General features: G+C 39.9%; 2 protein-coding genes across 3 annotated transcripts in view; one reads left to right on the top strand and one right to left on the bottom strand.

The window, feature by feature from the left end:
* nlgn2b (neuroligin 2b) overlaps positions 1–22,341 on the bottom strand; it is a 314,058-nt gene that overhangs the window by 214,033 nt on the left and 77,684 nt on the right. The window lies entirely within an intron of this gene.
* The window catches only part of fgf11b (fibroblast growth factor 11b), a 72,697-nt gene continuing 66,052 nt past the window's right edge, over positions 15,697–22,341 (top strand). Inside the window, exon 1 of the mRNA XM_057821150.1 lies at positions 15,697–16,634. Within this exon, the coding sequence (XP_057677133.1) occupies positions 16,442–16,634 (193 nt within the window). The 5' untranslated portion in view covers positions 15,697–16,441. The remainder of the gene's footprint in view (positions 16,635–22,341) is intronic.

The raw sequence follows: 22,341 nt of genomic DNA, 5'->3' as shown, positions 1-22,341 counted from the left end.
ATCTGATTTTTTTACCCAAGTATCTACTCATCATCATCACCATCACGGCTCTTGCATTGGGGCTGGATTCCCGTCCTGTTGCGTAGAGCTGACCAGGTGAGCTAGGTCCCTCCAGTACTGGCAATCTTGTGCCAGCAGATTTGCAAGGTAACTCCGTGTTGTTGAAGTCGTTCGCGATGGTGTCAAGCCATCAAGTGCGGGGCTTTCCTCGTGGTCGTCTCCAGCCAGCAGCCTTTGGGTCAAACTTCAGGATGGCTCTTGTCAGGTGGTCAGGAGGAAGACGAACACGGCCGAGCCAGCGAATGCGGCGCTGTGCAGCCAGGCGGGAGGCTCTGGGCTGATTTGTCTGGGTTCGCAGGGTTTCGTTGGGGATTTGCTAGGGCCACCTGATTTTCTCGATGGCTCTGAGAACCCTGCTGCCAAATCCGTCTACTCTTGCGGCCACTGTCTTGATTAAGGGCCTTGTTTCAGAGCCATAGAGGAGAATAGAGAGTACGGTGGTGTTGTAGATTTGTCTTCCGTGAGATGGCTTTGTGCCGCCAGAGTGGTTTCCAGAGAGACTGCAGGGCATAGGCTGCCAGATAAACAAAGCTCTTCACAGGCTCTAAGGTGTCATCGCCAAGCAGAATGGGGGGTGGATCAGGTCCCTCACCGAAATACATGAACTTGGTCTTGGTCCAGCTCCCGTGGAGACCAAGCTTTTCTGCCTCTTCGCTGTATATACTCAGAGCATCCCTCAGCTGGTTGTAGGAGGTGCTGAGCAAGATGGTGTCGACCAGAGTTGTCAAATGTATTGCAAAATAGCGAAGTATCGATACCGAAATGTTGTATCCGGGTACGATATTTGATTAGAAAGGTAATGCTATCCAGCCAAAAGAAACTGTTGTGTTAATCTAAAAAAAATTCCATTCGAGTGTGTTGCAGTTTTACCCTTAAATATTGTTGTAATTGGTGACATCTGTTTTATTTATTCTGGCACTACCACAGGTCACCAGAAATTTGATTTTGTAGTCTTGAAGGTAATGGTTATACAGGATATGTTTGAGGATGAGGTTTACTCTATAATTTGAAGGTGCAAAATAGGGGTAAAAAGCATCTCTTGTGCCAAGAAATTCTCGTGTTTAACGCCTAATTACCATAAAATGATTCGAATCGCGCGAACTGAAGACCGAAATGGAAACTGATATGTACAGCTCAGAGCTAATGAGCAAGCCACCCATGGGTCACGGACATTGAAAATAATAATTTCTGTATGCAAGAAGCAAGCTTCAGATTCCACATGGATGCATAATGGAGGGGGATTAGTGAAGAATGCCTCCCGTCATCTACGGACAGCATGATGAGCTGAGGGGGGATTGAAGGAGAGAGAGAGCGATAACAGGAGGAGGGAGACAAAGACAGAACTAGGCCAATTGTTTTGATGCGCTTAACTCTTTCTGGCTTTGCGTGTGTGTGTTTGTGCATGCGTTTGTATTCTTATGTAAACATACTTATACGTCACCGCAGCCATTGTATTTCATAGAACAAAGCATCGGGATGCTCATTATCCGGCTATGAGGTGGAGTGACATGTAGTTTAATTAGAAATGGAAATGAATCAGTGTGAATTGTTCAATCTGCCAATTATTTCAATTAACTTCATTACAATGTTGTAATGCTCATCAGACAATTATTAGGCCAATTTCAGTATATACATACAGTTGTGGTCAAAAGTTTACATACACTTGTGAAGAACATAATGTCATGGCTCTCTTGAGTTTCCAGTTATTTCTACAACTCTGATTTTTCTCCGATAGAGTGATTGGAACAGATACTTCTTTGTCACAAAATACATTCATGAAGTTTGGTTCTTTTATGACCTTATTATGGGTTAACAGAAAAAGTGATCAAATCTGCTGGGTCAAAAATATACATACATGGATCTGAAAAAGCGAATCATTGACTTGAACAAGTCAGGAAAGTCACTTGGAGCCATTTCAAAGCAGCTGCAGGTCCCAAGAGCAACAGTGCAAACAATTGTTTGTAAGTATAAAGTGCATGGCACTGTTTTGTCACTGCCACGATCAGGAAGAAAACGCAAGCTATCACCTGCTGCTGAGAGAAAATTGGTCAGGAGGGTGAAGATTCAACCGAGAATCACCAAAAAGCAGATCTGCCAAGAATTAGAAGCTGCTGGAACACAGGTGTCAGTGTCCACAGTCAAGCGTGTTTTGCATCTCCATGGACTGAGAGGCTGCTGTGCAAGAAGGAAGCCCTTGCTCTAAAAGCGGCACCTTAAGGCTCGACTGAAGTTTGCTGCTGATCACATGGACAAAGATATGACCTTCTGGAGGAAAGTTCTGTGGTCAGACGAAACAAAAATCGAGTTGTTTGGCTACAATGCCCAGCAATATGTTTGGAGGAGAAAAGGTAAGGCCTTTAACCCCAAGTACACCATGCCTACCGTCAAGCACGGTGGTGGTAGTATTATGCTGTGGGGCTGTTTTGCTGCCAATGGAACTGGTGCTTTACAGAGAGTAAATGGGATAATGAAAACGGAGGATTACCTTCAAATTCTTCAAGGTAACCTAACGTCATCAGCCCGAAGATTGGGTCTTGGGCGCAGTTGGGTGTTCCAACAGGACAATGACCCCAAACACACATCAAAAGTGGTAATGGAATGGCTAAATCAGGCTAGAATTAAGGTTTTCGAATGGCCTTCCCAAAGTCCTGACTTAAACCCCATTGAGAACTCGTGGTCAATGCTGAAGAAACAAGTCCATGTCAGAAAGCCATCAAATTTAACTGAACTGCACCAATTCTGTCAAGAGGAGTGGTCAAAGATTCAACCAGAAGCTTGCCAGAAGCTTGTGGATGGCAATCAAAAGCACCTAATTGAAGTGAAAATGGCCAAGGGACATGTTACCAAATATTAGCGCTGCTGTATGTATATTTTTGACCCAGCAGATTTGATCACTTTTTTCTGTTCACCCATAATAAAGTCATAAAACTTCATGAATGTTTTTTTGTGACAAAGAAGTATCTGTTCCAATCACTCTATCGGAGAAAAATCAGAGTTGTAGAAATAACTGGAAACTCAAGAGAGCCATGACATTATGTTCTTCACAAGTGTATGTAAACTTTTGACCACAACTGTATATATACACTCACCGGCCACTTTATTAGTTACACCATGCTAGTAACGGGTTGGACCCCCTTTTGCCTTCAGAACTGCCTCATTTCTTCGTGGCATAGATTCAACAAGGTGCTGGAAGCATTCCTCAGAGAGTTTGGTCCATATTGACATGATAGCATCACACAGTTGGTGCAGATTTGTCGGCTGCACATCCATGATGCGAATCTCCCGTTCCACCACATCCCAAAGATGCTCTATTGGATTGAGATCTGGAGACTGTGGAGGCCATTTGAGTACAGTGAACTCATTGTCATGTTCAAGAAACCAGTCTGAGATGATTCCAGCTTTATGACATTGCACATTATCCTGCTGAAAGTAGTCATCAGAAGTTGGGTACATTGTGGTCATAAAAGGATGGACATGGTCAGCAACAATACTCAGGTAGGCTGTGGCGTTCCAACGATACTCAATTGGTACCAAGGGGCCCAAAGAGTGCCAAGGAAATATTCCCCACACATTACACCACCACCACCAGCCTGAACCGTTGATACAAGGCAGGATGGATCCATGCTTTCATGTTGTTGACACCAAATTCTGACCCTACCATCTGAATGTCGCAGCAGAAATCGAGACTCACCAGACCAGGCAACGTTTTTCCAATCCTATATTGTCCAATTTCGATGAGCTTGTGCAAATTGTAGCCTCAGCTTCTTGTTCTTAGCTGAAAGGAGTGGCACCCGGCGAGGTCTTCTGCTGCTGTAGCCCATCTGCCTCAAAGTTCGACGTACTGTGCATTCAGAGATGCTCTTCTGCCTACCTTGGTTGTAACAGGTGGTTATTTGAGTCACTGTTGCCTTTCTATCAACTCGAACCAGTCTGGCCATTCTCCTCTGACCTCTGGCATCAACAAGGCATTTCCGCCCACAAAACTGCCGCTCACTGGATATTTTTTCTTTTTCGGACCATTCCCTGTAAACCCTAGAGATGGTTGTGCGTGAAAATCCCAGGAGATCAGCAGTTTCTGAAATACACAGACCAGCCTTTCTGGCACCAACAACCACGCCACGTTCAAAGTCACTCAAATCACCTTTCTTCCCCATACTGATGCTCGGTTTGAACTGCAGGAGATTGTCTTAAACCATGTCTACATGCTAAATGCACTAAGTTGACGCCATGTGATTGGCTGATTAGAAATTAAGTGTTAACGAGCAGTTGGATAGGTGTACCTGATAAAGTGGCCGGTGAGTGTGTGTATATATATATATATATATATATATATATATATATATATATATATATATATATATATATCAGTATACAGTATATATACAGTATACAATTATAGGCCAATTTCAAGTGACCCCTGATTATTTTTCACCAAACACCTGATTTACGTTGATTTTCTCACTTTTTCAGCACGATTGACGATGATAGACATCTAATCATGTGGTTCTTTTCATCATTTGGCTGTGCAGTTAAATGAGTTTGTCACAAGCAGATGCCCAGTCCATTTGAACTGGGAAGATGGCAGCGGATGAACGAATGATTTAGTTTATCACTAATAGACGTCAATGGCAGCCACTGAGTTGAGACAATACAAAGAAAGGAATGAGAAAACTCAAAACAAGTTTTAAAAATTGTTAAACATACTACAAAAGTAATTCAGCGCAAAACTTCTGTCTTAAATATAAGCTCATTCTCTCCCCCTATTTGTGTTGTCAGCCCCAAAATACAAATGTACATATATACAGTGGGGCAAATAAGTATTTAGTCAACCACTAATTGTGAAAGTTCTCCCACTTGAAAATATTAGAGAGACTTGTAATTGTCAACACGGATAAACCTCAACCATGAGAGACAGAATGCGTGAAAAAAAAAAAAAAAAAAATCACATTGTTTGATTTTTAAAGAATTTATTTGCAAATCATGGTGGAAAATAAGTATTTGGTCAATACCAAAAGTTCCTCTCAATACTTTGTTATGTACCCATTGTTGGCAATAACTGAGTCCAAACGTTGTCTGTAACTCTTCACAAGCTTTTCACACACTTTTGCTGGTATTTTGGCCCCTTCCTCCATGCAGATCTTCTCTAGAGCAGTGATGTTTTGGGGCTGTCTCTGGGCAACACGGACTTTCAACTCCCTCCACAGATTTTCTATGGGGTTGAGATCTGTAGAATGGCTAGGCCACTCCAGGACCTTGAAATGCTTCTTACGAAGCCATTCCTTTGTTGCCCTGGCTTTGTGTTTGGGATCACTGTCATGCTATAAGACCAAGCCACGACTCATCTTCAATGCCCTTGCTGATGGAAGGAGATTTTCACTCAAAATCTCTCGATACATGGCCCCATTCATTCTTTCCTATACACAGATCGGTCGTCCTGGTCCCTTTGCAGAAAACCAGCCCCGAAGCATGATGTTTCCACCCCCATGCTTCACAGTGGGTATGGTGTTCTTCGGATGCAATTCATTATTCTTTCTCCTACAAACACGAGAACCTGTGTTTCTACCAAAAAGTTCTATTTTAGTTTCATCTGACCATAAGACATTCTCCCAGTCCTCTTCTGGATCATCCAAATGCTCTCTAGCGAACCGCAGACGGGCCTGGACGTGTACTTTCTTCAGCAGGGGGACACGTCTGGCATTGCAGGATTTGAGTCCCTGGTGGCGCATTGTGTCAATGATAGTAACCTTTGTTACTGTGGTCCCAGCTCTCTGTAGGTCATTCACTAGGTCCCCCTGTGTGGTTGTGGGATTTTTGTTCACCGTTCTAGTTATCATTTTGACGCCACGGGGTGAGATCTTGCATGGAGCCCCAGATCAAGGGAGATTATCAGTGGTCTTGTATGTCTTTCATTTTCTAATAATTGCTCCCACAGTTGATTTCTTTACACCAAGCGTTTTACCTATTAAAGATTATGTCTTCCCAGCCTGGTGCAGGTCTACAATTTTGTCTCTGGTGTCCTTCGACAGCTCTTTGATCTTGGCCATAGCGGAGTTTGGAGTGTGACTGACTGAGCTTGTGGACAGGTGTCTTTTATACCGATAATGAGTTAAAACAGGTGCCATTAATACATGTAACGAGTGGAGCCTCGTTAGACCTCGTTAGAAGAAGTTAGACATCTTTGACAGCCAGAAATCTTGCTTGTTTGTAGGTGACCAAAATTTATTTTCCACTCTAATTTGGAAATAAATTCTTTAAAAATCAAACAATGTGATTTTCTGTTTTTTTTTTTTTTTTCACATTCTGTGCCTCATGTTTGAGGTTTAACCATGTTGACAATTACAGGCCTCTCTAATCTTTTCAAGTAGGAGAACTTGCACAATTGGTGGTTGACTAAATACTTATTTGCCCCACTGTATTTGGCTTGCCTACTACTTCACGATTGACTAGTGCGTTTCTAACTACTCAGCAGGTAAGAACTGGGCAGTCCGAATTTTTTCTTAACCTGGCGAACTGTCGAAACCATGGACATACAGAGCCCCACCTGCATGTAAAAACAAGTACTCATTTCATACAATTATTTTCCATTTCTGTTCTCTGGTTCGTACTTTCGGAAACACCCTCGCCGGACCGGTACACTTATGTTGCACATTTTGACACAATGCGAGGGCCTAGTTTACCAATATTGGGCTCCTGCCATGTGAGAGAGTTTCAAGATGTAAATCATTGCTTAGAAAAAAATAACATAATGGGTCGCATTTATATTTGCCAAGAAGCACAGTGGTTATTACTAAGACTCCTATAAGTCTAGCCACTAGAATATATTTGCTCATGTAAAGATGTGGTCATTTGGTACTAATAAGTATGTCTTCAAAGAATTGGCTTCACTGTTCTAATACATGTGAAATAGAGTGCGTTTCCGGAACTATCAAGCCGGCAGTGGAAGTCGATCTAGGTTACTGAGTCTTTACCAGTGATAATAATAGATGAGCTGCACCTTCTGGCCTACTGGGAGATGTTTGCTCCTTCCGAGTCACTACAATGACACTGCTAACAGCTAGAGATGGGTCATTTAATGAACTGATACCTTCCTAAATTGCTGCTTTTGTCGTGTTGTTTGTGCTCCAGAGCTGCTTGAAAATTCATAAAAGGTCTGTAGTTGATGACATTTTCGAAGGAAAAGAATTAGTTATGCTAAACAAATGCAATAATTCCCATTGTGGGTGCGACTCGAATTTTAGCACCTAACATCAAAACACGTCAATTAATTAATTTGGGAGTCCCTCTGAGTTGTTCCTACTAGCACTGTGTGATATGGATAAATCTATCATGTTATTGGGGGGGTTCAACTGCCGCGACCTAAAACTATACAGTGTAAACAGAAATAGCACAATATCATACATATTTTGCTCAAATGAAAAGATATCTTAATTATCTACTGATACTTGTGACTACTGTTTTTTTTACTTTGACTGCTGCCCATTACATAAGTAACCCTAACACCATTAACTCATTGGCTGCAATTTTGACTGGATGGGAGCCAATGAACAAATGTGCATTACCCCTCCCAGTCAAAATGGATTGAACGTCCAATAAATGGCACTAAAAGAAGGGCTTGTGATGCTATTGTCTTTTTCATTTTATGTGATCTTGCATGCATTTTTCAAGCAGGTTTGCAAAGGAAGCCAATTTGTTCATTATTGACCAGAGATAGGGGCATCTTGAGGCTGATTGGTGGTAATCAATGTAGCATGTAGCCGGAAATTGGGCACTACATGCTGGCCAAAATATGCATTGCAAGAACAGGTCAATTTATGGCGATAATGACTAACCCTGAATGATATATCGTTTAAACATCAACATCGCGATGTGCGCATGCACAGTTGTCCCATCGCAAGGACGTGCGATAGTTTTGTTGTTGTTGTTTTTTTAATCCACAAACCTTTGTTCTGCTTCATGCGCTCTGCACAGCCTCCCTCCCTCCCTCTCCTAGATCTTTGTTCCTTAGTCACTGTGGCACTTGCTTATTAAAGTTAACGATGTTAAAAGATTGTTGTTTGAGCTTGCCAGAGAAGCGGACTTCACATGCGCCGCATACGTCAATCATCGTTTAACTTGTTAAATAGTTGCTGCGAAAGGAAGCGCGCGCTGGAATGAAAGTGTGTTTGTTTGGGGGGGGGGGGGGGGGTTGTAGACGTTCGAGGCAGCCAGACATATGTTGTGTCATGGCAATAAACGACAGAAGTGATCTTGAGGAGTTTGTAATTTGTACATGTCACTCCAGGACTCCCAGCCAAGGTAGGTAAACAAAAGCATTCAATAAAGCCAAGCATTTTTCTTCCACAGTACTTTATTCTTGTTTAAAAATGATTCGGTGGGACAGTTATGTTTAAAACTGGTCATAATTTTTACATTTGAAGTGCTTAATAAATATTTATTAAAATAGATTTTAAAAATTTAATCATACTTTGGGGTAAAAAGTGAAAAAACATGTCTTTTATGTATCTCTTTCCAATACTAAATCTGAATGAATACATTGAACACACACCAAAAAAAAAAAAAAAATGGGGGGAGGGGGGTGCGCTACTTTGTGATTTTTCACTTAGCGTGGCAAGTTCTGGTCGCCGTTAACTGCGAAAAGCAAGGGATCATTGTACATTGTGGTCACGGTGAATCATCCAAAATCTTTCCAAACAGCTATTCAAGTAATCTAGTGAACATTTCTTTATATTTTTATTAATATCGCAATATAATATCGCAATATATCACAAACCCTCAAAAAATCGCAACAATAGTTTTTTTCCAATATTGTTCAGGCCTAATAATGACTATAGATACGTAAAATGTTAGTAGAACGTTTTATATCGTTTTGCCAATATATATCGTTAGATTGTACAGCACTGGTTCCTACTAAATTTATTATACAAATGGGTTATTTTCATAACCTGTAGAGAGAAAACATCCCAAGAATACAAGAGAAACCTTTTTAAACCTAAGTAGTAATGCAAGCAACCGACAGTAGAACCACAAAAATTGGCAAAGGCTATCTTGTCCATTAGAAGATTGATTCTTGACCCAGAATACACGAGTGCGCTTCAGAATTGTGAAATATTTTAGGAATGAGAAGAAAACATTAACTTCCCTTTTCTTGTCAATACAAACTGCATTATCTCATCCGTGCTTCCGCTGTGCCACGCATGCCCTTGTACTTCCACTGAGACCGAACACCCCCACTGTCAACTGTCAATCAAGTCGTGATGTACGGTGGCCTTGCGTGGCATTGTTTGAAACGATTTGAATTGACCTTGTCTTTTGCTTCTGCTCTGGGTTTCCTGGGAAAATTGGCTTGCAAAGGAAGTGCCAGGAAAAATAGCAAGATTGATTAGCCCTCAGAGGAGTTGCTTTAGTGGTGTTTAAACGAATCACAGCATCGAAGAACGTCGTTGTTTGACTACTGGCCTTTTTTAGCATGCTTGTCATTTAACCATCTAAAAAAATATATGTTTTCTTGAATTCAACCCTTGATTCCATTGACGGCGAGTGACATCCCCTCAACTTTGACTGGGCAAGCTGGCTGCGAAAAACCACTGACAAGTATTCCAGTCAAAAGGCATGTGACATCCATTAATGCATTAACCAATCACAACATACATTCAGCATAATGATAAGTCATTTTCATCGTTTTTTTTTTACTTGTTTTTTCGTGTTTTTTCCCATTCCAGTCTTTTAAGTTACCATTTTTTCAGACTATGAATCGTACTTAAAATCCATTATTTTCCCCCCAAATTGACAGCTCACCTTGTAATCCAGTTTGTTTTATGTAGTAATTCTTGTTGTGCTTAAACTGCTCAAGGCACACAACCTTTATTCATAAAACCCATTGATGTTGTTTACATCAACGATGACAATAACGAAAATATTTCATAACGAACAATTCTTTCGTGATGATGACGAGCTAAAAATGTGTCTTGGGAGACTAAAACATAATGAGAGTTTTCAGTTTTCAGTCCAGTTTTCATCTGACGAGACGAGAACGAGATTAAAATTGGCCATAATTTCTGTCATAAGTTCACAATGTGTGACATTTTCTTATCGTATGTGTAGTAGTAGCACGCATCATAGCAGTGGTTGGTCATGTCACTCATGTGACATGCTGCGACACCCCCGCCACACACAAACTTACTCATCTGCCAATGAATAAGCGTGTGTCCGCTACAGACTTTTGTGAAACACATGTCAGGTGTTGCTTGGTAAGTTGCTTTAGCCTTTAAAGGTCTGCGCTAAGTAATGATCACACACTAAATGTAACTTGTAGTGTTAGCATAACGTTCACATTAGCATTTAGTGTGGTGAGTGTTGTCTTTAAACTCTTGAAAAACTTTTTACGTACAGTTCGTGCCATCCAGGTGAGTTTAATCAGATCTGTGCGGTCCATAAGGCAAGCTAAGCAAATGCTAGGGGCGTCGCAGCATCCAAAAGGGCGTCAAGAAAAATGTTCAAATAATATTTGATGGCAGCAAAAAAATTATACAAGACAATAAACCAAAAGAACAACAATACATATACCATATTAATAAGTCTTTAAATAATAATGAAATCATTTTTTCTAATGCGCCTTCTACCCATTTCATTGTTTCCTGTGATGCTGTGATGCGGTAATTTCACCACAGTCTCTAATCTCACTGTCTCACTTTCGATGACTAAAACTAGACGAAGACCTACACATTTTCAAATGACTAAAATATGACTAAGACTAATAAGTATTTTCTTCCAAAAGACTAAGATGAAAATTAAAAGGGCAGCAAAAAATAACACTGATTGATAAATATTAAATACTAAAAAATAATAAGTAGATTGATGAACAATAATTACGATAATAAATAAGAGTGTGACAATATCTCGATACAGCGATATATCACAATATTTTGCAACCCAATCGATCGTTATCGATATGCTCCTGCCAAGTATCGATACTTTTATTTGACATATTGGCCATACAATGGCGTATGGATGCTGTAAACTGCTCAATGTTTGTTGAGCAATACCTTGGCGGTCCACTAGGGGCGCTCAAGAGAGGCGGTGAAGGTGAAGTGCGCACAAGCCGTCTAGAGAAGAAGAGTGGAAGCTCCAAGTGGGTTGAAAAAAATAAAAAAGCTTGGTAAGAACAGTAGAGGAAAAGTGAGAAAATATTGCTACAAATCACACATGTGGACACACTTTAGATTTTACACCAACAAGAAAGGAAGTAAGGTGAACAAGGACTTTGCTGTACGCAAGAATTGTCTAACAAAAACAAGGTTTACTGGCAGCTGGTGACGAAGTGGACACCGGATTTCTTCACTGCTCGCTTTCATCACTTTAGGTAAAAAAGTTTTGCAATGTAATTGATTTTCTGTTTTACATGTATTATTTTGTTGGCATCTGGTGTTGAATGATATAAAATAAACCAGGACCCTAAACTGGATGAACGTGAATATCGAACAAGCCTACATAAATTTACTGATTTATTTGATATTATTTGAGAACCACTTTCCATCTAGTTTACTGCACAAACTGTTATTACTGCCATTTTGATACAATAAGCTATAGAAATGGTTTGAATAGCTTCCAAGATATATAAGGTGATGTGCATTATAATTAATGTAACCTACATATTAAAAATAGGTAATTATTACATTTTTAATTTATATACCGTATTTTTCGGACTACAAGTCGCACCTGAGTGGAGTAAGTCGCATTTTTGGGGGAAATGTACTTGATAAAGTCCAACCCATAGACCAGACATGTCATCTTGAAAGGCAATTTAATATAAAAATACATAGAGAACAACATGCTGAATAAGTGTACAGTGTACGGTGCATGAGCAACGAAATGCGATAATACTGTCCTCACCAGGATGCTACGGCTCGGTCCTGGCTATTCAGCGGGCTAAACTCCCAAAAGACGATGCTGGACGTCCGTATAATTTGCTGAATCAATATCTTCCTTGATACCAAACAGGTTTGCATCGACGTAAAAAAATGATAATTAGGTGCTTTTACAGCAATGACATGACACAAACTGTTAGCATGCGTTCACTAGCATTAGCGCATCGTTCAAACAACCACACAACTGGCTGTAAGTGTCCGATAGCGGGTGGAAAACACACAACAACAACAGAAAAGATGATACACACAGGCGTTGCCTCTGTAGAGATATTTTAACATGCATTAACAATGAACGTAGGTTCGCAGCCGTGTTTCTCTCTTGCTAACTCACCCACTCACTCAGAGCTACGTAGCTGTCGGTCTTCTTCTGGCGTGTGAGCGCTCTTCTCCACGTAAACAAGTGCAAGTGCACCCCCACATGGGCGTGAAAGCGCCACAAACTAAAACCATGCATTTCAATATAAAAAAGTCAATAATACAATTGAACACACATTGCCAAAGGCAGAACGCGAACGTGGCCATAGCTATTAAGTTATTCAGATAACTATAGCATAAAGAACATGCTAACAAGTTTACCAAACCATCAGTGTCACTCCAAAACACCAAAATAACATGTGAAATGATATCATAATGTGTTAATAATTTCACATATAAGTCGCTCCTGAGTATAAGTCCCACCCCCAGCCAAACTATGAAAAAAAAAATTGCGACTTATAGTCCGAAAAATACAGTACATTCAATTCAAATTTTTTAAAAATTCACTCAATACTTCCAACACAAAAAAAAATCACAATTTCAACTAAAGATGCACCGATACCGATACTAGTATCGGCAGGGGGCGCCGATCCGGTCCAAAATGGTGGTATCGGTATCGGCGAGTACCAACAAAGACTGCGCCGATACCATTTACCGGTCCATTATTATAACATTTGACCGCAGCCTTTTTTTTTCTCCTGGCGCTCACTACAGTTTATCTCTGTGTTGTGTGATGACACATGCACACCAAGCAGCTATCGCTATTGGCCTGCTCCAGACCAATGAGAACGGGCCAATAGCCACTCCTGACCAAAGACAAGGCCGCTATGTCGGCGCCGCCAACATGGCGGCGGTCGGGGAATATTTCAAAATAGAAATCCCGTCAATTAAAATCAATGGCTGCATGCAAGATTTGCGGCCTGAAAGTTTTGAGATGTGGAGTTAAATCGGCCAGTTTCAATACCTCGAACCTGATAAAACATTTGAAGACAAAACGTGAACGAACACAACGAGTTTGAGCCTGCAAGAACAGGACTGCTCTCCAGAGGAAGGGCGCAGGACCGGAGCAACAATCTCTGGTCAGTTTACTACGTCTACTTTACTTTTATTGTCTTTTACTGAAAGAAATGCCGCAGTAATCTGGGACCTGTTTCCAAAGTAGGGTTGCCACCTTTTAGAAATAGAAATAAGGGACTCCCCCCCCGAAAAAAGGAGGCTAATAGAGAGACGGGATGCTGTGGTCAATTATTATTACTTATAATTGTTAGTGTCCGCAAATGCGGAAACAAGGTTGGACCTCGAAGCGGACAACAAGCGGGGGATACGTACAAGGGTTTAATTGCAAACAAAAAATTACACGCGATCGCGGGATAGTAGAAATAACAAAAGGAGTCCGTGACAGCAGGTCGACGGAGCTCAATACTACAAACTCGAAGGTAAACTAAGACGATTGGCAGCGAGCCAAAAAGCCAAAATAAAAACACTCAAATACCTGCACAGGGTAGAGGTTACAAACGAGTGCAGCACACTAACAGAAAAAAAAACCCAATGCAGGGGCGTAACAAGCAAATGTAGCGAGACTATAGTGCGAGATTTCAAATGGCGATCAGCAAAGCAAATATCTCGGCAGCCTTCTCTGAGCTCACCCGTGCTTAAATGCTGCGTTGATGAGCCCGCATTGGATTCAGGTGCGACGTCAGGAAAGCCCCCACTAACAGCCCAGCAACAAAACACAATCTAACCAGCAGCAGAATGTGACAATAATTTCATGAAAGTTGCACTGTTTGGCCTTTGAGAGGTTTAAAAAAAGTTTACTCAGTTCATTCAGAGTTTATTATTATGAACTTATTTTTACTTTCTTACTGTTGGGCTAGTATTATACTTTGTACTAGTCTTCTTCCTATTTTGCAAAGGTAAGCAACAGCCTGACAGAGACTTGATAGCAATGATTTCACATCCAATTATGTAGCTCTTTTGGGGAAAAAAAAAAAATATATATATATATATATATAAACGGGGTGTATCGGTATGGTATCGGTATCGGCCGATACTGCACAGCCAGGTATCGGTGTCGGTATCGGGGCCAAAAAATGGTATCGGTGCAACACTAATTTCAACTCAAAAGCTATTAAGTAGCTTATATTTTTTGTTTAATTTTGTTGTTTTTAAGGTGAGGAAGAATGTGACAGACTGAGTCCGACATCTGAAATGCTGAAGCAGATGGCGGAAGTGCTCAAACCAATGCTTTTGGCAACAAAGGTCGTATACGAAGAAAAGACCCACCAATTTTATCATTGTCCCACTCCAAGTTCAACTGCTGATTGACACCTACAGCATTGTTATTATTATTATTTTTTTTTTAAAGATTTGAAACTTTAAAGAAATTAAGGGTGCCATTCATTATAATATGTCCCAAGAGATATCAGTGGTTGTGGTTTGTTTCCTCGATATTTGCACAATTTGCAGTAGATTTATATTTTACAGCAATACTGCACAGAAAAGGTGTCACTGTTTAATAAATGACTTAAACTGTATTTTTTCTATTTTTAAATATCTTTTTTTTTTTTTTTCATTTCAACAGTTGTATCGTAAAATATCAAGTATCAAATTTCTGACCAATATATCGATAATCGCTGTATTGTGATATCATGACATAATTGTTATCGTGAGTCTTGTATCACGAATCGTATCGTATCGTGCAGTGCCTTGAGGTTCCCACTCCTAATAATCAAAGATATTTTGGGTTTTTTAAAATGGCAAATGCAGTACAGTGATGCACTGATGCGCATTAAAATACGGTGTGCTTTATAGTCCAAAAAATACGGTAGATCATCACATGAAACCAGCGTGTAGTGAAAAAAGGTTATGAAGAACTCCCATAATTAATATATTCATCAATTAATTAAATTGATGCTTCAGGATATTTAATTATCGTTTTAATATTGTATTTGAGAAGAATTAAATAAATCGCAAGATGAGCAGCAATGATGACTAGATTAGTTGGATGCTGCTGTGACTGACAGAGACAGCAGCAGGGAAGACTCCCCTACAAGATATATTAGTGTGCGTGTGTGTCTGTGTGTGTAAGAAAGGTTGCACATGGTGATTTAGTTACTCAAGAAGAGATGGGTAACACCAATCTGCTACTTTTACCAGAAACCCCCCGCCCCCTCTGACATTAATAATGAGACAACCAGCAGCACTGACAAAGCTGTGAGTTTGTGAATTGGTCACTTACTGTTGTGATTTTGCCAGTCAAGCTCATTCTCACACATCGCAGTTTCTCACACCCTCCTCCCCCCTCTTTCTCTCTCTCTCTCTCTTGCTCTCTTCTCTCTCCCACACTCATGAATGTCACCTCTACTGATGGTGGCTGCTGGATTTCACACACACATCCTCTCAAAACCACTCGCTGACTTTGGATGAGGAGGAGGAGGAAGTGGGATAAGGGGGGAAAGGGAGGGAGAGCCTGGGGTGAAGGGATTCGGTGAGGACTGTGGGAACAGAGCAATGCCATCAAGGGGCAGAAGAGGAGTCTCTATCTATCTGAGTCCATGTCTCTTCACTGTTCCCACAAGCGTCGTCAGCGTGCCGTCTGCGATTCTACCTCTGGATTTAAATCCGTTGGATTACTGCTCCGACTACCACATCATTGTTGGAGGCTGCTACGTTTAAATGGGAGTCAAAGTTCCTCCGCGGACTGCACAAATGGTGACAAACGCCTGGATTTGTCTTCCTTCTTTAATAATTTCTTAGCATTCAAAATGATTTCACTTTTCACGAGTGAAAGTCTTTTTATATGTGGAATGTTTTTTTATATTGCTTCAAAGTAGGACTAGTTTTTGGCAATATGAGATTTTGAACTTGTGTATGAAGGAATTGTTTTTGGTGTTAAAGATATGTGAAGAAGAGCAGATTCACTCGTTTCCAAAGCCATCTTAATACAATCCAAATGTGACTTTTTTCTCAATTATATATTAGTGTTAGTGTGAAGAGTGTATTTTGGACTGCAGGTGAACTTGCATCTCTTCCAGTTCTTCCATCTCCAAGGGGACCCTCCCACTAAACAGTTCCCTGTTAACCCACTTAGGGTTTCCCTGTGGGGGCTTCTCTACAACCTTGCGTCCTACTCCAGATTTTGCGCAAAAGGGGCAACGACTAGGAAGACACCCCCCTCCCAAAGTTGAGAGGGGGGTGGTAAAATGGCAGCTCTCGCGAGCTCACTCATTAGACAGAAACGGGCAGTCAAGGACGACCAAACCAATCGACCGGTAGCCAACAAGCGAAAGCCCTGTCCAAAGAGCAACAAGTCCTTGTGCCAGAAACAAATACTGGTTCTCATCTCCAAAGTAAGACTGTGTGGGGGTCGCAAAGGTCGCAACGAGAAGAGACCAGGTGAGTCATTGTCATCATAAAACTAATCTACTGTGCATAACATTAACATTTTATGTGGCATTTTATTTGCCCCTATTTGCTATGAACTTGGTTTATATAGGTCGTGTAAAAAAGGAGCGTTTCATCCCCTGTAAAATCAATTCTATTATGTTTTCTGACCCCCAAACACATCCACATTGTACTAATGAAGTGTTTCATGAAGAATAAGGGTTTAAATTTAAATACACACAACTGAATATAGAGGGACATCACAGTTGAAAAGAAGCGACTGCAAAATGCAACAGAAGCATGAAAAAGGAATCTGCTGATTTGGAGACATTAATTCTCTGTAAGACACTAAGAGTTTTTTAACAGTTAATTGTGTTTGTTGTGCCTTCTAATGTTTTGGGAGAAATGACGTACAGTGTTATTTTCGTCAACAATAACGAAAATGCAAATATTTTGTTGACAATTTTTTCGAGATGACGATGAGCTAAAAACGTGGCTTGGCAGACTAGAAAATATCGAGACATATGCCAAATTTCATCTAACGGTACAATAACGAGACGAAAATGCAACAAAGTTTCGGTCATGTTTACTATCGTAGCAGTGTTTAGGTCGTGTCACTCATGTGAGATGTGCAGCGCCTCTCCCTCACTCTCCTCACCGGAGTTTGGGATGTGTTTTAAGCTAGGCTGTGCTCCATCTTGCTTGTTTGGTAACACATAGTAAGATTTGTTTTCTTATCTTGGCAAGAGAGAATATGCAATGTTGCTTTAGCCATTAAAGGTCTGTGCTGAGTGATCATCACACACTAAACGTAATTTGTCACGTTAGCATTAGCATCAACTTTAGCATGGTAAGCATCCTCGTAAACGCATTTTTTTTTGCATACACTTCGTGGCTTCCAGGTGAGTTTAATTGAAAATAAAGTACGACCGCAAATTTTCGGACTATGAGCCACTACTTTTTTTCTTCATTTTGAATCCAGTGCAGCTTATTTGTTGATTTATTTTGGTTTATAGTAAACCTGAACGATATATCGTTTAAACATCACCATCGCGATGTGCGCATGCACGATAGTCCCATCGCAAGGACGTGTGATAGTTTTTTATTTTAATTTTTTTCTATCCACAAACCTTTGTTCTGCTTCATTCGCTCGCACAGCCTCTCTCACCCCCTTTCCCAGCTCTCAGTCACTGCGGCACTTGCTTATTAAAGATAACGATGGCTTTGATCTGGCCAAAGAAGCCGGGCAGCAATCTGTCAATCATCGTTTAACTTGTTAAACAGTTTCTGCAAGGAAGCGCGGGTTGAAATGAATGTGTGTGTCTGTGGGGGGAGAATGTGGATACGTTGGAGACATATAAAATAAACGCCAGAAGTAATTATGAGGAGTTTGTCATTTCTACATGTCACTCCAAGACTCACAGCAATGTTAGGTAAACAGAAGCATTTAATAAAACCAAGCCTTTTTTTACTACAGTACTTTATTCTTTTTTAAAAAATGATTAAGTGGGACAGTTATGTTCAAAACTGATCATAATTATTACATTTGAAGTGCTTAAAAAGCATTTATTAATACATATATATATATATACGTATACACATTTTTTAAGATCATACTTTGGGGGAAAAAAGTGAGAAAAAACATGTCTTATATGTATCTCTTTCCAGTGCTAGATCTGAATAAATACATTGAGCACATGAGCATACACACACAAAAAAATGGGGGGGGGGGGGGGGGGAGACGCTGTACACTGTGGTCATGATGAGTCATCCAGTCTTTCCAAACAGCCATTCAAGTCATCAAGTAAAAATTTCTTTAAAAAAGAAAAAAAAATATGTATATATATATTTTTTTTTTCCCTATTTTTTAATATCACAATATAATATCGCAATATATCGTAAACCCCCAAAAAATCGCAGCAATAGTTTTTTTTCCAATATCGTTCAGGCCTAGTTAATAACTTAATAGGTAACATTTTAGGTAACACGGCGTCATAAGACCGTCAAAAGTGTGACATGACACTATCCTGGGCATTAATGAATGCTTATTACGGATGTCATTAAGTGTCATCTGGCAAATTTGGTCACTAACTTCATTTATGTCCAGCTGGGATCTTTTATATCCATTCAAAAGTAAGATTAGGCATTCATTAATGCGCATTGCAGTGTCATCTCATACTTATGATAGTATTACGTCTTGATAGTCTGTCAAATAAAGTGTTACCAGATACCATAGCTAGCAATTACTAAAACAACTGGAACAGTAACTGAAGAAATAATTAAAACAGAACATGAATTTTGATTGTTATTTACATCTATAACACTGCAAAGCATGCTAGGAGGCATGTTGGACAACAACAGTGTTGACAGCAGGTGGCAGCAGAGGTTGGCCTTATCCCCCAAGGGAGCAGTTATGGCCAAATGAAGCTTCTTGAAGCAATGATACGACTGTCAGAAGACCAAATGAACCACCATGAAGTTTTTAACCAATTGGCTACAAAGCTTCATGGTGGTTTATTTGGTCTTATGACAGTCGTATGATGCCACTGTCAAATAAAGTGCTACCGGTTAATATCTTTTGGTTCAAATATCCCATAACACAGTAAGGACAGCTGCGTCTTTTAGTCCATTGCGGCTTATCTATCAACAAATGTCGTTTTCATGTCAAATTTAGTGGGTGGCGGCTTATAGTGCGAAAATTCTGCAGAGTGTGTATTATCGCCACAAAGGTAGCGTTGTCCTTGTAGACGCTGCAATATGTGCTTGTCAATGTTCATTAAAAAATTTTGGAAAACTTTATTTATTTTTGGACTAAAACTTAAATTATGGCTGTATTTTCATCCAAAAATTAAAAGGGCTGCAAAAAAACAACACTGAAGAAAGAAAAGTTCTCAATATGGTGCAGTTCAACTTCAAAGCACTCTTCAATATAGCCATAATAATAAACATTGAGTTGTATCAATCTACAAAAGCCGAAAACACAATAGTTCTTGTATTAAAGTTCATTAAATTGCCCAGATGTATATAAAATTCCGAGGATAATGACGAGCTAAAATGAATGATGCAAAACATCAATTATCATTAGAATAATGCAGAAGTAAATATACACATGATTGAATGTTCTGTGTGAATCAGTCGTGAGCTTAAATACAGAGTACTTCATTTGCATGATTAACTCGTTGGATGCCATCATCTGACATAGATGTCCAATCCATTTGAAATGTGAGCGATGGCAACGAATAAACGAACGTTTTGCACACTACGCATGCGCACCAGCTGCTTCTAGTTCCCCCTCTACTATCCAACAGGATTTTGTTTGACTTTATGGTTATGTTATGGGAGTACTGTTTCGCCTCTGGTCAGAGAAAATGAACACTTTACTGAAGAAGGTTTATCAAGTTCATTATCTTGAACTACACATACCCACAAACACACTCCAGGGCTCTAACACACAGAAATTAAGTACCGTATTTTTCGGACTACAAGTCGCAGTTTTTTTCATAGTTTGGCAGAGGGTGCATAAGGGTCTCATAATCTGGAGCGACTTTTGTGTGATTATTTAAGGTCGGGTCAGGCCGACTTCTATCTCGCTAATTTATAAATATATATTCATATATTTATACTAAAATGATGTATGGATGTTAAATATAATAAATAATTCGGATAAAACAGAAGGCGCTGTGCATGCCTGCGCACGTGAACGCAGTGGCTCGCTTTTCAATCTTCCCCTCCCGCGCCCTAGCACCCTCCGCGAGCATCCTGGTATTTCCTTTTCGATATGGAACGGCTATAGGAGTGAAAAACAAACTAAAGACAGGGGAATTGAAAAGCAAACAACTGCGGTAGGAGTGGGATATTAAAAGCATTCAAAGTGATTGTTGAAGGTGTTATACAGAAACCTCTGTTGGCTTCGCTGAATCTAAACGAATGTGGCGCTTTGGTCTCATACGAGAAATATATTTAACGAACTTTTCCAGCATTATTTAGTTGTGTAAATGCATTTATAATGATCATAAAAATACGTAGACTATTTGAACATTGAGAAAACTTGCGTTTTTTTTCTGCCAACTCGAGGAGATTAAAATAAATGTCAAATCCATTATCCGCCTGTTAGAACAGACACGCAAATATTAAAAGATATGATCTTTATTGAATATCCGACTTACAGTCTTATTTAACTGGGAGAATTTGCTACAAAAGACAGGCTTTAATTTGTTATCATTATGCATATATGCACCGGCATCTTCACAAACGTGATCACACAAAACGCAACCACGCATCGCATCCCAGCATTTTCTCGTTCTCCTAAGTCCTCACAAATAAAACATAAAAATTCGTTTTTTTTTCGGGCTCGTGCTCCAAATGAAACATAAAATTTCATTTTTTTTTCGGGCTCGGGCAAGTATATCAAGTTAATTGATCGAGCTCGGACCGCATCGGGCTTTAACACCCGCGGGCCGGTCGAGTTGGGCTGGATTTTGTAGGCCCGATCTAAATTCTAGCGTCATGTCATCTTAGCATACCGTACACCTATTCAACCTGTTGTTCTCTATTGTATTTTAAATTGCCTTTCAAGATGACATGTCTGTTCTTGGTGCTGGATTCTATCAAATAAAATTCCCCCCAAAAAATGCGACTTATACTCCAGTGCGACTTATATATGTTTGTTTTTTCCTTTTCATTGCGCATTTTTTGGCTGGTGTGACTTATACTCAGGTGCGACGTATAGTCCGAAAAATACGGTAGTTACTTGTGAAACGTTTCAAAGTTGGTGTTTTTGCTCCCCAACATTATGTCATATAAACGGACAGACAAAAGAATAACGTGTCTTGTGTCAATAGCTACTCAATTACTTAGTAATGCTGGCAAGACTGGTCTACACAAGGCATTTTCAGTTGACCTTGAGATGCCAACTTTAATGTAAAATTACTCAACTTCTGATGCTCTCTTGGTATTTGTAAGTTCAAAACAAGCACAACAGGGGGAAAAAATGTAAGCTGCATTACTGTCAGATTCTTTGATCATCTTTCTCTTTGAAAGCACAAGTCCCTGAATGATACATTATGCTCTGCAACTTATCAACAAAAATGCTAAAAATGCTACCAAATACAAATACCAGTGCTAATATTCTACCTTTTAAACAACTATACATATTATAATTGACTCACTAAATCCATACTTCACAATAATAGCTATTTTTTAATTTAATCATAACACCCCTGTGCATACTCCAAAATAATTGCTTTTAAAGGATACTATTCCATCAACTTGGGAGAGTGAATAATAAGCAGTTCTATTATTATTATTCTCCCACGGTGAGACTTTCCATTCAAAAGTGGAATTGTTTTGCTTTACTGAGACACAATACAATTCACAAGACACTATCTAGAGATGTTGGTGAATAAATGTCTTACATGAAGAGGCCACATACTGTCACAGTTGATTGGGGAAGGCGCTAAAAGTTGGAATTTTTTGTTTGCCCGCAGAGCCAAAGGCTGCTTCGAAGCAGAATTATTGTGGAGCGTGATGAACAATGATCAGTGCTTTGTGCTTGATGAGGACTTTCTATAATTCTGCTCCATACTAATATAGATTGTCTGCTCTGCTTCAAACAGTACTTTATTATAGATTCTGCAAAGGTCATTCAATGGCCAAATGGAAAAAGCAAATATGCTATGATATTGTGGCTGCCGTATTTGCACCATTTCTGATAGTTGCA

This window comes from Corythoichthys intestinalis, chromosome 18 (assembly GCF_030265065.1).
Source record: "Corythoichthys intestinalis isolate RoL2023-P3 chromosome 18, ASM3026506v1, whole genome shotgun sequence".
NCBI lineage: Eukaryota > Metazoa > Chordata > Actinopteri > Syngnathiformes > Syngnathidae > Corythoichthys > Corythoichthys intestinalis.
This window is presented reverse-complemented; position numbering and strand designations above follow the sequence as displayed.